Genomic DNA, 13,157 nt, shown 5'->3' on the forward strand with positions numbered 1-13,157 from the left:
CCCTGGGGGCTGGTGTTGTGTTTGCGCTCAGACCTTTCACAGAGCCTGCCCGGGACTTGGACTCCTGCAGGCTGAAGCCAGAGGCAGGAGTTGTCTCCCCCGTGAGGAGAAAAGCGTCCTTGCTGAAGGCAAGTTATATATACGCAGAAAACAAATTAGGAAGTTTATTTATAAATTATGTCTCTTAGCAGACAGCATTCAATTTATTGCACTATAGCACATCTGCAAGACAGAGCTACAAGACGTTGTAAGAGAGTTTTGTATTATTCAGTGTAGCACTTTAGACCGGGATCAAGAGGCACTCTAAAGGGGGAGAAAGGGCGCAGGGAAGCAGCAAGCAGCCACCCTTGTCTTCCAGTATTTTTTTCCTTTTGCTAGCATATTTGAGGCAGCAAGTAACACTGAGGCCAGCAGGCAGAAGACACGCAGGGGCTCGTCGCCCTCTGGCGATCAATTCAGATGGTCAGACCAAGCTGCCACAGCTCCCCAGCTCCCGCCACAACACGCAGCACCCGGGTGCCCTGCGGCAGAATCCCACTGACAACAGAAATAGGGACCTTAAGGCAATTTAACATCCCCCCTCTAGCCCCTGCTTGCCCAGCACGGGGGCAGGCTGTCGCAATTTTTGGTTTATCAACTTTGGTGAGCTGCCACAATCAAGCCAGCAGCACTGTGACCGGTCAGATGGTCTAACGCTGCTGTTCTGCGGCCTGCGGGACCGCTTGCCTGCCTCCGGCCTGACAAACAAGCCCGCATCCTCCCTAAGCTGGTCTAGAAATCAGAAGCAGAGCTCACAGGCTCGGTAAGCACCTCCACCAACCCCCCAGACAGCCCCCAGACGCTGCTAACAACTGGACAGCCCCAAAGCACAGCAAGTCCTTGCATTGCCACTCGTACAGCATGAACAATACAAAGCTCTGGTTTCAGCCTCTGTGTGAGGGAGGCTGAGTCACTTAAACAGAATGAAGGGACCCGGGGAAAGGCTGTCACCGGGTGAAGCCCCGGCACTGAGCAGGTACGAGTGCTCCAGCTGGAGAAGACGGCTTCTATCCAAAACTAAACTGTAGTCAATAAATATGGCAGGAGAGCACGGAGCTAACTGGAGCAAGCACAACGACCAGAAACACCACCGTCCTAGTTCACGCTCACGCAGCCAGTGGAAGGAGGCACGGGCAGGCAGGGCAAGCACAGCTCTCGCGCCCGCATCCCTTCATTCTGTTTTGCACTACACTGGAAAGACTAGTCAGTCACGGGGTAAAGCATGTTCTTCTGAGACATCTGCGAACAGCAATTTGGTGCAATCGTTGTTTTTAGGCCTTCATGAGTGCTGCGACCACAGCCTTGGCGTTAAGGCTACGCAGATCACAGTAGGTTTGTCCAGTACCAACAAAAACGATGGGCTTGCTCGTGATGTAGGTCATGGAGATCGCAGCGCCGACCTGCCAAGGACAAGCATCTTTAGCCAGGGCCGACGGGGGCTGTATTTCCAAAAAATAAAAATAAAAATAAAAAGCCCCACTCCTCCCGCTTGTACAGAGCCTGCTACTCCAGAGAACTAGTTCTAGTTCACCCTACGCCATGACATGGAAGGAAAATAAGGACCCGAGAATGCAACAAAGATCAGAATTGCTGAGCCTGAAGCTCTGGAATTGAGAAAACAGGCAGATGCAGAGCCAATCCAGCCTGCTTTGCTCTTTGCCAACAGGCTGCTCCCAGTGGCGCAGGCCCCTTGGGGCGTCACGTATTGCAGAGCCAGGTATCGGTACCACCTACAGCCGCAACTCGCCTCCCACCAGGGTTTCTCCTTCTCTGGATTTCAGTCCTTGTGCTGCACAAGCGGGTTCACCCTGCCACAAGGTTTTAGTGCTGTTACTCCGCACGACATTTAATCTGGAGTTTGAAGGCCCGATTTGCGGTGCTCTTCCCTGCAGATCCCTCTGCTTGCTGCAGCTATTCCAGTGCTGCAGCCTCAGGGAACCACATCAAACAGCCGCCTCCTGTTGTCCAGATCCGTACAGTCCCAACTCTGTACGACCCGCTGCAAGAATGCTTGTGAACTGAGATACCTCACAGCCATTTTTCCAGAGGCACAGAAGTCAGCATGCTTAAATTTTGTTTAGATGACTGCAGTGCGTTTACACGCAGAGAACTGCATCCAGGACAGCACGGAAACGCCCCGTTTGTTGACTGCATCTCCCTTTCCTCCCATCACCAACGGGCGCTCACACCAGCTCTCTGCAAGGCCCCAGTTAAAAGGAAATCCCTCCTGGGGCACGAGGCGGCCTCCTTACCTTGTCATCGATGGTGTCGAACTTGGTGAGCACGATTCCATCAATGAGCCGGGGTGTCTGGGCCATGGAGTGATCAGCCAGCGCCTTGTTAAACTTGACCTGAGGAAGAGAACGCATCCAAGAAACGCGCTTGTGATGCTGACGCTGTCCACGACTCCTCCAACAAAACCTGCAGACACCTTCTGCTCCCATCTGCCCTGCAGGAAAACTCTCGGCACTCACCAGCTGGTCCACAGCCTCATTTCCCACCAGAGCTTCCCCAACAAACAGGACCAGGTCGGGAGCGTTGACCGCGATCAGCTTCGCCAGAGCGGTCATCAGCGGGGCGTTGTCCTGCATGCGGCCCGCCGTGTCCACCAGCACCACGTCAAAGCCCTGGTTACGAGCTGGGAAGAGGGGGAGGCGGCATGAGCGGGAGGAAGCCCAGGGCCCCCAGGACAGCCCCTGCTGCTCCCAGCTTCCTCCTACCGTAAGAGATGGCCTCCATGGCGATCCCCGCCGCGTCCTTCCCGTAGCCCTTCTCGTAGAGCTGCACCATGGTCCGCCCGCCGTGGCTCTCCGGGGGGTGCAGGGCGTTGAGGCGGCGGGTGTGCGTGCGGAGCTGCTCCACCGCTCCCGCGCGGAAGGTGTCACACGCGGCGATGAGGACGCTGAAGCCATTCTCGATGAGCCAGAACGAGATCTGCAGCCAGCAGCGGAAAAGCCTCGTCAGCAGCCGTGGCCTGAACTCAGCAACCCCGTCCCAGGGAGCCGGCAGGACCGTGCCCTACCTTGGCCAGGTTGGTGGACTTCCCGACACCGTTGACACCACAGAAAGTGACCACGTAGGGCCGGCGATGACGCTGCGCATCCATGACATCGCGGAGGACATCCACACGGCGCTGGGGCTGCAGGATCTGCACTAGAGCCTCCTGTAGGGCCTGCTTCACTGTTGAGGTCACCGCTGGGAAAAAGAAGATATAAAGAGAAGCTGTCGCACCTGGAAAGCGGTCCAGGGAAGCCCTGAGCCCCAACCCACAACCATTAGGAGGCCAGGACGACACCTGGGGGCTTCCAAAGCACCATATACGGTTGCTCAGTTTAACAAAGTTGGCAGGAGTCACAGGCCTCCCTCTCTTTCCAAAATAGCTGGGGTCAAGCCTGTTCGTGCAGCTTGGATCTCCCACACTTATTTGAGAGGAAACTCAACAGCAGCACAGCTGCAGCAGCTGCTGGGACGACCCGATTCCGTGTAGCACCAGGTCAGAGAAGCAGGAGATTCAGGGCAGCAAGCCTCACACACCAAAAAAGCAAGGAGTGCAGTGCAGCCACTTACTGGTGAATGTTCCCATCACCTTCCCTTCCAGTTTCTTAGCCACTGATTCACAGAGCTGGACTGCGATCTCGGCTGCCACGTTTTTTGCTTTGGGAGAGAGAAGAGATCGGGGTTAGTGGGGCTGAACAGGTGCCACATGCTTGGACATCAGCGTCCCACCAAGCCCCAGCAGTCTGATGGATCGAGGGAAGGCCGAGCGGCAGGATCCCCCCTCCAGATGAGACTGCTGTCCTCTGCCGCTGTCGACGACTCCCCCAGAGGGGAGGCAGGAACCTGCGACATTTCCTGTGAGCAACAACTCCCCAAACCGCGGGCCCTGCCCGACCCTCTGGAGCCCACCCTAAGCACAGCACCCGGGAACCGGCTTGGCCTGCCTGATCCACCCAGTCCAACCCACACGCAGCGGACCCACGCTTACCGATCAAATGGTCTTTCATCTTCTCCAGAACCGGGTCCATGTCCTCTCTTGTCAAGCTCTTGGAGCCCACCAGGCCTTTCAGCATGCCAAACATGCCTCCCAGGCCACCCTTCTTTGTGCTGCAGAGAAGCACAGTAGTTACCTTCGGGTGTGAGCGGCACGGTGCGTGCAACCGCCAGCAGCAGGGAGACACACGAGCCTGTCACGCAGCTGACAAACACACCTATTTGTCTCCGCTGTGTTACTGGTTAGACTGGAAGACGAGTTATGGGAGGGAAAACGAGGAGCGTGTAGCAGTCAGGGGCTGTAGGAGCTTCCTACCTGGGTTTTGAAGCGTTCTGAATAACCTTCTCCTCTTCAGCTTCTTCATCGCTCTCGTATTCAAGGTCATAGAGGCGGCCGGGCTCCCGATTTCGATCCCCCAGGGCCTGCAAGGGGAAGGCAGCGTACTGAGAAGCGGCAGCTGCTCAACTTTGTCCTCTTGGCTTGCCCTCACCGCCACCAGGAGCGACGCCAACTACAGTCAGCAGCAGAAGCAACTCCACACAGATCCTCGTCAGAAGGGCTCAGCTGTCCGACCCAGCGTGCGCAAACTGGTGCTGCTTGCTCCTGTCGCAGCAGGAGAAGACGTTCTCTAGCCAGCGCTTTACGCTCACAAGGCTGGGCGCCGCGATCCCCTTTTCTAGCTCTCCGCCAGCCGTGGAGCCCAAGCTGCGGTCGTGATGCCCAGCTGATTCGAGAACAACGCACTGAAGCAGACATCGCGACCTGGCTCCTCCTTACCACATCAGGGTCGAATTCCTCCACAGGACAGGCCTCCGAGTTCCCATTGGTAGCGGAGTCGCTGTAATCGAGCACTTTGGCATTAGAGTTGCCCAGATCCCACACTCGGGGTTTCTTCCCCTTCTCCTTCTGCGCATCAGGCTTCGGGGACTTGCTAAAACAAAGACCAGAAACACACTTTGTTCAGAATGAGCAAACGCCTCCTTAGAAGCCATGAAAATTCAAAGCCCAGGTGTCCAAAAGGCAGAAGCCAAAGCTAAAACTGGCCGATGCCAGGCCTCCACAGATTATTTATCTGAACTTTAGTCCTGTATCACGCTTGATGCGGGCTGCTTTAACCCAAACCAGGCACCAACGCGCCCTTTACTCACGGTGGGAAAGCCTCGCCAAAAAGAGATCCGGACCTGCACACGAGGTCTACACTTTGAACTCTAAACTGTACTTTGAGCACGGTCTGATGATTAGCGGGATGACTTTCAGGGTCACTACAGGAAGGAGAGGCTGAGGGATGGCACAGAGCTTCTTTTACACACAACCAGCAAAGAGCTGGTCCGCAGCCCAGGCAGACTCGCCACGACCTGCCCGTACCCTCGCTACCCACCTGGACTTCTCGCCTGCTTTCATGTGTCTCTTGAAGAATTCTTCCCGGTTCTTCTGCAGTATTTCATCCTTGGTCAGTTCCTCCCTGTCCCCAGCTGACGAGGGCTGCTTCTCACCCGGGGCTGCTTTACTGGATGCTGTAACAGTTTCCGCTCCTGCGGGACGGAGCCCAGCACAAGCTCAGCCTCGCAGAACAGGCAACGCCACCACCACCCAGCATTGCACCGACTCCACACGAGGCTTTCCTCTGTCAAGAGAGAGGCCTGCTCCAGCCTCACCTCTACGATTTTGGAAGCCTCAAGATCTGGGAGCACCTTATTTTGGCCCAAAGGCGGCTGCATTTGGGATACGATCCTCCCAAGACTGGCAGCTGACCAACCAGCCCTCCCGAAACGTCTTTGTACGTACGACACGCACGCGTCACTCCCCACCCACGGAAAAGCCAAGAACACACCGGAACGGCCTTCGCCTGTCGCTGTCCCAGCTGAAGGGCTGCATCTCACACCGCCAGCCCTCCTCACCGTGCTCCCAGCTTCCTTTCCCAAGGACAGAGCCGAGACACGCCGAACTGAAGTCCTGCTGGCGGTTTCGCATTGCTTCCCGAAGGGCACCGAGCTGCCTCCTCTCGCGACGGGGCAGCTCAGCAAGGCCAAGCCCACGGGAAGGCTCCTGCTGCACCACGCCCCCTCTCCCGCAGAGCGGGGCACCCGGAGGCACGGCATCACGGAATATCCCGAGTTGGAAGGGACCCGAGTCCAGCTCCTGGGCCCGCACAGCGCCACCCAAAGCCCAGACCCTACGCCTGAGAGCGTTGTCCGAACGCCTCTTGAAGTCCAGCAGGCTCAGTCATAACAAGAAGGCACGTTTGTTAAGCAGGGCTTTCCCCGCACAAACAGCAAAGGCCCCTGAGCAGCGCTCCGGTGACGCAGAAGGAGCGGCGAAGCGCAGGCTGGGACCCGCGTTCCACGGCTCCGGAATATTTACACCCCACAGGTACACACGCGCTTTACCTTTCCCATCAACTCACCCTCCTTTTTGGAGCCTTTATTCTTCTTGGTCTTGACTTTCTCCTTTGGTTTCTCCCCTCGGGTCTCTATCATACACTTGACAGTCTTCTGAGACTTCACAGACTGCTCAAACGTCTTCATTACGGTGGGAGCTCGGACTTTGCTGCTCTCCTCCGCTTCCCTGCGGGACAGTGCGCATCAGCCCAAACTCCAGCTCTGGGCCCCCCGCCCCCACGACCACCTCCGCTCTAGATGGCGGCCTCAAAGAGCTCAGCCCCTCCCAGCTAGCAGGGCATTTACCAGCAGGCAGCGCAAAAGCGGAACGGATCTCCCCAGCCCCGGGTGGCGCCCACAGGGCTGCCTTCCCTTCCAGCAGGGGAAGGAGCGGCAGCCGCGGGGACGCAGCCCCTGCCGCCCCGCACAGCGCAGTACCGAGCACGGGGGAGCTTTGCAGCGGCAGGAAAGTTCGTTACCGGAGGAGACGCAAAAAGTCATCTTTAAAATCAAAGGTGCCATTTAGGAGGCCCAGAGCGCCTTTCTGCTGAAACTCGTTGCGGTACTTGTCTCTGAACTCCTTGTGCACGTCATCTATCAGCTTGTCGACGTAGGTTAGAGTCAGGATCTTTTGAAAGCCCACCTGCAACAAAGCACAGGGAAAAGAGGTCGCCCTACGCAAGCGGCACGCGCAAACTCCGCGAGAAGTCTTAACCGCTCTTACATCCAGCTGGCAGGGAGGAGGCAACGAGCTCTCCCGGATTTCGGGCACCTGACAGGAGGTTCTTTCAGTTCAGCAACCAGGTGATGCAAGCTTCAGGCTACGATTCCTAATATAACCTCCGAAGCTTTTAACGTGCCCTCAAAGAAACGGAAGCGGCACGACGCAGAGCTTCACGCTGAAGCGCGACACCAATAAAAACGGGTTGGATGCCCCACAGCGACAGCGGCTTGTACCGAAAAACCAGGAAGCCCTGCGCTTAACGCAGGCACCCGGGGAAGGTTGTGGGGCTTCACTGAAGCCAGGCAGAGAGCGCTTAAAGGAGAGAGCTCAGAACGTTTTCTAAAGCACAAGACCGAACACACGTATGCGGCTTTCCTTAAGGAGGCGCAGTCACAGCAGACTTCTCAGGCGGCCGTCCTGTGCTGCGGTTCCATTAGGACGTAACGCCCCGCGGGGCGCCCGTCCCAGCTGCAGCGCTTACGTCTCGACCCTACCACGGACACTAAAACAAACTGACGGGGACCCGCAGCGCTGCGTGGCTGAAGAGACGGTCGTGTCGCAACCCCGCGGTCCTCACCCAGCAAACCAAACCCTACAGCACGGCCCTCGGGCAGGACACTGCCAGCACCCTCAGGGAAAAGCCTCTCTCGTCCCAAAACCCCCCGAGCCAAAAGCAACCCCACGCAGGGAGCCGAGCCACGGCGGTGCGTGCCAAAAGCACCGGCTTGCTGCAGATGATTTTTCTCCAGCCCCGTGTGCACGAGCTCTGCTGTCCCAGCGGGGAGGTGCGAGCTGCCCGTGCCCCACGTGCGGCCGTTCCCGTGCCCTCCCCGTCCCTCTGGGTGCCCGGCAGGGCTCACGCCGCATCCCGGGGCGCTCCCTCCAACACCTGGCCCAGCTGCGGCATTTCCCGGCGGGCAGCACCTCTTCCACAGCGCCGTGCCACCGGCAGAGCGGGAGGAACACCAGGGACGGGACATCCCAGGGAAAGCTTCGACTCCGAAGCGCGAGCTGCCGCCCGTGCCGGCCTGACCGAGCTTCCCCACCAAGCGAGGGCTTCCGGAGCTTTGGGGCAGGCAGCGGAAAGCCTGGCAGGAAGGCGCCAGCCGGTATTTCAGCCCTCCCGGAGCTCCTGAGCGAGCCCCGAACCTCCCCTGAGCGTCCCCGTTCTCCTCCAAGCCTGAGCGCGCCCCTTCCCGGGGGTCCCTCAGCCCCCCCGGGCGGCAGGACACGCCGCGGCACGGCACCGCTTACCACAAACACCAGCTCAAACTGGTTGTCCAGCTTGTACTTGAGCGTGAGGGCCTCATGGGTGAAGGAGTTGCTGCCGCCTCGCTCCTGCGGGAAGGAAGCGGCCACTTCAGTGCCTGACTGCGCGCGGGGGGGCCCTCCCCCCGATACCCCCCTTCCCTTCCCAGCACCCGCCGCCTGGGCAGGGCCCCCCACCCCCCCCGGGGTGCTGCCAGGCGGAGCCGCCCTCCCAGCGAGCCCAGCACCACCCTCGGGGGGTGCCCCCCCCCCGGGGCAGAGCCTCCCCCCCACCGCACGCCCGGCCGTGCGCGGACATGGGGGGGGGGCGGGCCGAGGGGACTGGGGTGGGAGGGGGCAGCGCGGGGGAAGCCCGATGGGGTTGGGGGGGCCCTGGGTCTCGGGGGGGTGGGGTGGGGGGGCCCCGGGGGGGGGTCCCGAGGGTGTCCCAGGGGGGATGGGGGGTCTGGAGGGGGTCCCGGGGGTCCCGCCCCCCCGCCCAGCGGCCTGCCCCGGCCCCGCCCGGCGCCCCCCGGACCTGCAGCAGCACGGAGCGGATGAGGGCGTTGACGGGGGCGGTGGCGGCGGCGGCGGGCCCGCGGACGCCCTGGAAGCACCACAGGACGAGCCCGCCCTTGCTGAAGATGGTGAAGAAGTCCAGCATGGCGGCGGCGGGGCGCCGGGCCCGGCTGCGCGCACACGTCGCACTGCCCCCCTCAGGCTACTTCCGCCGGAAGGCGCCCCCCTCCCCTCCCCCCTCAGGCCGGCGGGGCCGCCGGTTGGCTGCGGGGCGGGAGGGGAGGCGGGCGCAGGCTGCGCGGAGAGCCAATGGCGGGGCGGGGCGGGGCGCGCGGGGATTGGCGGCGGGGCGGCGGCGGGGCTTAGAGGGAGGGGGCGTGGCCCGGCGGGGAGGGGGCGCGGGCCCTGGCGGCATGCTGAGGGGGGCGCGCGCGCTGCGGGCGCCGCGCGCCGGGATCGGGCCCCGGGCGCGGGGGGGGGCGGCCCCCGGGCGGCCCCTGCAGGTCGCGGCCCCGCGGAGCTCCGACGTGTTCCGCGGTGAGGGGGGGGCCGGGGGGGAGGGGGGCTGGGGGGTTGGGGTCGTGGGGAGCCGGGGGGGGGCGGCGGGGGTCGCAGGGAAGCGGGGGGGACCCAAACGGGGGCGGGAGTCGGGGCGCGGGGGGGGGCCCGGAGGGGGGGGGGGGGGGGGGGGGGGGGGGGGGGGCGGGGGTGCAGAGTGGGCTCGGGGGGGGGTCTGGGGGGGGGTCCTGGGGACCTGCACGTGGGGTGCTGGGGGGGGGGCAGGGGGTACAGAAGGGACTGGGGGGGGCCCAAGGGGGAGGGGGCCGGGTGATGGGGAGGGGGTGATGGGGGGGTCCCAGTGGGTGCAGGGGGGGCTGGGGGCTGGGGGCTGGGGGGGCGTCCGTGCGCCGCGCCCCCACGGCCCCGATTCCCCGCAGAGCTGGGGCCGGCGCTGTCCCGCCTGGGTCGGACGCTGCGCGGGCAGGTGCCGGGGCCGGGGGGCTGGAACCCGCCGTGGTCCCCCCAGAGCTGCCCCCCCCCGGAGCAGGCGGACGTGGTGGTGGTGGGGGGGGGCGTGCTGGGCTGGGCGGTCGCCTACTGGCTGAAGGCGCTGGAGAACCAGCGGCACGGCATGCGGGTGCTGGTGGTGGAGCGGGACCCCACGGTGAGACCCCGGCTTTTGGGAGGGCGGGGGGGGGGCACAGGGAGCCCCCTCTCACCCCCCTGTGCCTCCCCCCCCCCCCGAACAGTATTCCCGGGCCTCCACTGTCCTGTCGGTGGGGGGCATCCGGCAGCAGTTCTCCCTGCCCGAGAACATCCGCCTGTCCCTCTTCTCCGCCGCCTTCCTCCGCAACATCAACGTGAGTCTGGGGGGCGGGGAGACACAGCGGGGGGGGGGGGGCTCACCCCCACACCTCGCTCACCAGGCTGTGTCCGTCCGTCCGTCCCCCCCCCCCCACCCAGGACTACCTGTGGGTGCCCAACGAGCCCCCCATTGACCTCCAGTTCCAGCCCTCGGGGTACCTCTTCCTGGCCTCCCAGCGAGGCGCTGCCACCCTGGAGGCCGGCGTGAAGCTGCAGAGGTGAGGCCTGCCCCCCCCCGACCCCCCCCCCCCGACCCCGTGGTGTTGTCACCCCCCCACACACACACCCGATGCCCGTTGTCCCCAGGGAGGAAGGCGCCAAGGTGGCCCTGCTGTCCCCCAGCCAGCTGAAGGCCAAGTTCCCCTGGATCAACACGGAGGACGTGGCTGTGGCGTCCTACGGTGAGGGGGGGACGCGTTGCATGTCAGCCTGGGGGGGGGGGGCTTGGGGACAGCGGTGCCACCGGCTGTGTGCCCGTGTGCGTCCCCCCCACCCGCAGGGCTGGAGAACGAGGGCTGGTTCGACCCCTGGTCCCTCCTCAACGCCTTCCGGAGGAAAGCCATGTCCCTGGGCGTCCTCAGCTGCGTCGGGGAGGCAAAATGTGAGCCCCCAGCGCGGTGACACCGCAGTCACCGCTGCTGCCACCGCCGCCGGACACCGGGACGCCTGTAATCTCCTTCTCCCGCACCCCCCCCCCAAAAAAAAACCCCACACATTTCCAGCATTCACCATGCCCGCCGAGGACGAGATGCCGCTGATGGCGCGGGACCGCGTGAAATATGTCAACGTGAGCGTGTGCCCCCCCCGCCCCGTGCCACCACCGTCCCCAGCTTGGGGGCCACCCCGTCCCCCCCCGCCCCCCGCCACCGTCCCCGCTGTCCCCAGGTGCGCCTGCCCGACAGCCCCGAGCAGCAGCCCGTCGCCTGCGCCATCGTCGTCGCTGCCGCCGGCGCCTGGACCGGGGAGCTGCTGGAAACGGCCACCGCCGGGCTGCCGGGGGGGTCCCCAGCCCCCCTCCCCATCCAGCCTCGGAAGAGGTCGGTGCCGGCCCCGAACGTTGGAATTTTTCCCCCCGCTGCCCCTGTTCGGGCGCTTTTTAGCCCCGAAACGGAGAGGGGACGCGGCGCTGCGCCCGCAGGTACGTCTACGTGTGGCACTGCCCCGACGGGCCGGGCCTGGAGTGCCCCTTCCTCATCGACACCTCGGGGGCCTATTTTCGGCGCGAGGGCATCGCCGGCAACTTCCTAGGGGGCATGAGCCCCCCCGAGGTGCGTCCCGGGTGGGGGGGGGGGGCAGTGTGGGTTGTGGGTTTTTTTTGGGGGGGTGGGTGGGGAGGACACCCTTCTGACGTGTCACCCGCGCAGGGGGAAGAGCCGGACACGGGGGACCTGGAGGTGGACCACGACTTCTTCCAGGAGCAGGTCTGGCCGCGGCTGGCGCACCGCGTGCCCCCCTTCCAGACGCTGAAGGTAGGGTGCCCCCCCCTCAAAAAAATAAACTTGGAGGGGGGGGGGGGGGCACACCCCTATTCACACCCCGTTTCTGACCCAGCTGAGGAGCGCCTGGGCCGGCTACTACGACTACAACGCCTTCGACCAGAACGGGGTGCTGGGCCGGCACCCCCGGCTGCAGAACGTTTTCGTGGTGGGGGGGTTCAGCGGGCACGGGCTGCAGCAGGCCCCCGCCGCCGGCCGCGCCGCCGCCGAGCTGCTCCTGCACGGCCGCTGCGGCACCATCGACGTGGGGAGGCTGGCGCCCGGCCGCCTGCTGGGCGGGGAGCCCCTGCGGGAGGCGGCCATCGTCTGAGCCGGGAGCTCCCCCCCCCAAAAAAAAAAAAGAAAAGGGGTGTCGGGAGCCTCCCCCCCACCTCAAAAAGGGGCGCTGCGGGGCCCGTGGTGGAAATAAAGAGATGCACGGTGCGGCGGCTCTGTGGGGTGACGGGGGGCTGCGTGTCCCCCGCGTCCCCCCTGCTGAGGCCTCCCCGCTGCCCCGAACCCCGCAGCTGCCCCCCGCCCCCCCGCTGCTCCCCGTTACGCTCGCGTCACCCCGATGCCTCCGTCACCTCCCAGTGCCCCGCATCGCCCCCAGTGTCCGGCCCCACTCCTGCTCGTTGCCTCCCAGTGCCCCATTACCCCCAGTGCCCCCCATCCCCCTCACTGACCCCGTTCCCCTCCATCGCCCCATTCGCCATACGTTACCTCCCATTATCCCCATTACCCCCTTCCCCCGTTGTCCCCAATAACCCTAATTTCCCCATTCCCGTTACTATTTGCCCCTCATTTCTGCATGGCTCCGTTACCCCATTTTCCCCATCCCCCTTTTGCCCTTGTTGCCCCAATGCCCCTTTACCCCATTGCTCCTTTTTCCCCCCGTTGTTCCCATTACCCAATTGCCTCCCATTCCCTATTTGCCCCCCATTACTCCCATTGGCCCCCATTATTCCTATAGCCCCCCTTATCCCGTTACCCCATTGCCCCCCATTATCCCGTTCCCCCTTTGCCCCATTCCCTCTTTAACCCCATTTCCCACTTGCCCCCCACTGCCCCCATTATCCCCCATTCCCCTTTTCCCCCATTATCCCCCATTCCCCCCCATTCCCCCCCATTCCCCTATTGCCCCCATTGCTCTCCATTATCCTGTTACCCCCTTACCCACTGCCCCCGTTTCCCCATTATTCCACTTTGCCCCCCATTGCCCTGTTATCCCATTACCCCCCATTGCCCCCATTATCCCCCATTACCCTGTTACCCCATTCCCCCCAGTTACCCCAATTATCCCCCATTACCCCGTTACTCCCCATTATACCACATTCCCCCCGTTATCCCCCGTTACCCCCCATTATCCCCCATTACCCTGTTACCCCGTTACCCCCCTTATCCCCCATTACCCCATT

The 13,157-nt window shown here is 63.1% G+C and overlaps 2 protein-coding genes across 3 annotated transcripts; one reads left to right on the plus strand and one right to left on the minus strand.

Annotated features, from left to right (window-relative positions):
• Positions 1-150: 150 nt before the first annotated feature.
• SRPRA (SRP receptor subunit alpha) lies at positions 151-9,151 on the minus strand. Of its 2 annotated transcripts, XM_040534104.1 has the most exons (14): positions 8,919-9,151; positions 8,387-8,470; positions 6,888-7,051; positions 6,435-6,595; positions 5,409-5,562; positions 4,808-4,961; positions 4,346-4,452; positions 4,025-4,143; positions 3,607-3,693; positions 3,062-3,234; positions 2,760-2,973; positions 2,514-2,677; positions 2,292-2,390; positions 151-1,439 (listed from the first exon to the last, which is right to left on the minus strand). In XM_040534104.1, exons 1-14 carry the CDS (start codon positions 9,042-9,044, stop codon positions 1,311-1,313), a joined length of 1,935 nt encoding a protein of 644 aa, XP_040390038.1. In that variant the 5' UTR covers positions 9,045-9,151; the 3' UTR covers positions 151-1,310. The 2 variants fall into 2 exon arrangements, with proteins under 2 accessions (XP_040390038.1, XP_040390037.1); XM_040534103.1 differs by having other exon boundaries at positions 2,292-2,677; positions 8,919-9,126.
• A 161-nt stretch (positions 9,152-9,312) lies between these two features.
• Positions 9,313-12,183, plus strand: FOXRED1 (FAD dependent oxidoreductase domain containing 1). Its single transcript, XM_040534536.1, has 11 exons — positions 9,313-9,436; positions 9,838-10,064; positions 10,150-10,260; positions 10,364-10,482; positions 10,571-10,665; positions 10,764-10,865; positions 10,987-11,051; positions 11,150-11,301; positions 11,403-11,532; positions 11,629-11,733; positions 11,816-12,183. The coding sequence occupies exons 1-11, from the start codon at positions 9,313-9,315 to the stop codon at positions 12,068-12,070; spliced, it is 1,485 nt and encodes a 494-aa protein (XP_040390470.1). The 3' UTR covers positions 12,071-12,183.
• Positions 12,184-13,157: the final 974 nt, after the last annotated feature.

Source organism: Cygnus olor, chromosome 22 (assembly GCF_009769625.2).
Source record: "Cygnus olor isolate bCygOlo1 chromosome 22, bCygOlo1.pri.v2, whole genome shotgun sequence".
Lineage (NCBI taxonomy): Eukaryota > Metazoa > Chordata > Aves > Anseriformes > Anatidae > Cygnus > Cygnus olor.

Excerpts from the sequence above, each read along its gene's own strand:
- FOXRED1 (XM_040534536.1), top strand. The coding sequence starts at position 9,313 with ATGCTGAGGGGGGCGCGCGCGCTGCGGGCGCCGCGCGCCGGGATCGGG. Across the intron at positions 11,052-11,149 it reads ACCGCGTGAAATATGTCAAC|GTGCGCCTGCCCGACAGCCC; the intron begins GTGAGCGTGTGC and ends CGCTGTCCCCAG. Across the intron at positions 11,734-11,815 it reads CCCCCTTCCAGACGCTGAAG|CTGAGGAGCGCCTGGGCCGG; the intron begins GTAGGGTGCCCC and ends TTTCTGACCCAG.
- SRPRA (XM_040534103.1), bottom strand. The coding sequence starts at position 9,044 with ATGCTGGACTTCTTCACCATCTTCAGCAAGGGCGGGCTCGTCCTGTGG. Across the intron at positions 4,453-4,807 it reads AGGAATTCGACCCTGATGTG|GCCCTGGGGGATCGAAATCG; the intron begins GTAAGGAGGAGC and ends TTCCCCTTGCAG. Across the intron at positions 3,694-4,024 it reads GATGAAAGACCATTTGATCG|CAAAAAACGTGGCAGCCGAG; the intron begins GTAAGCGTGGGT and ends TCTCTCCCAAAG.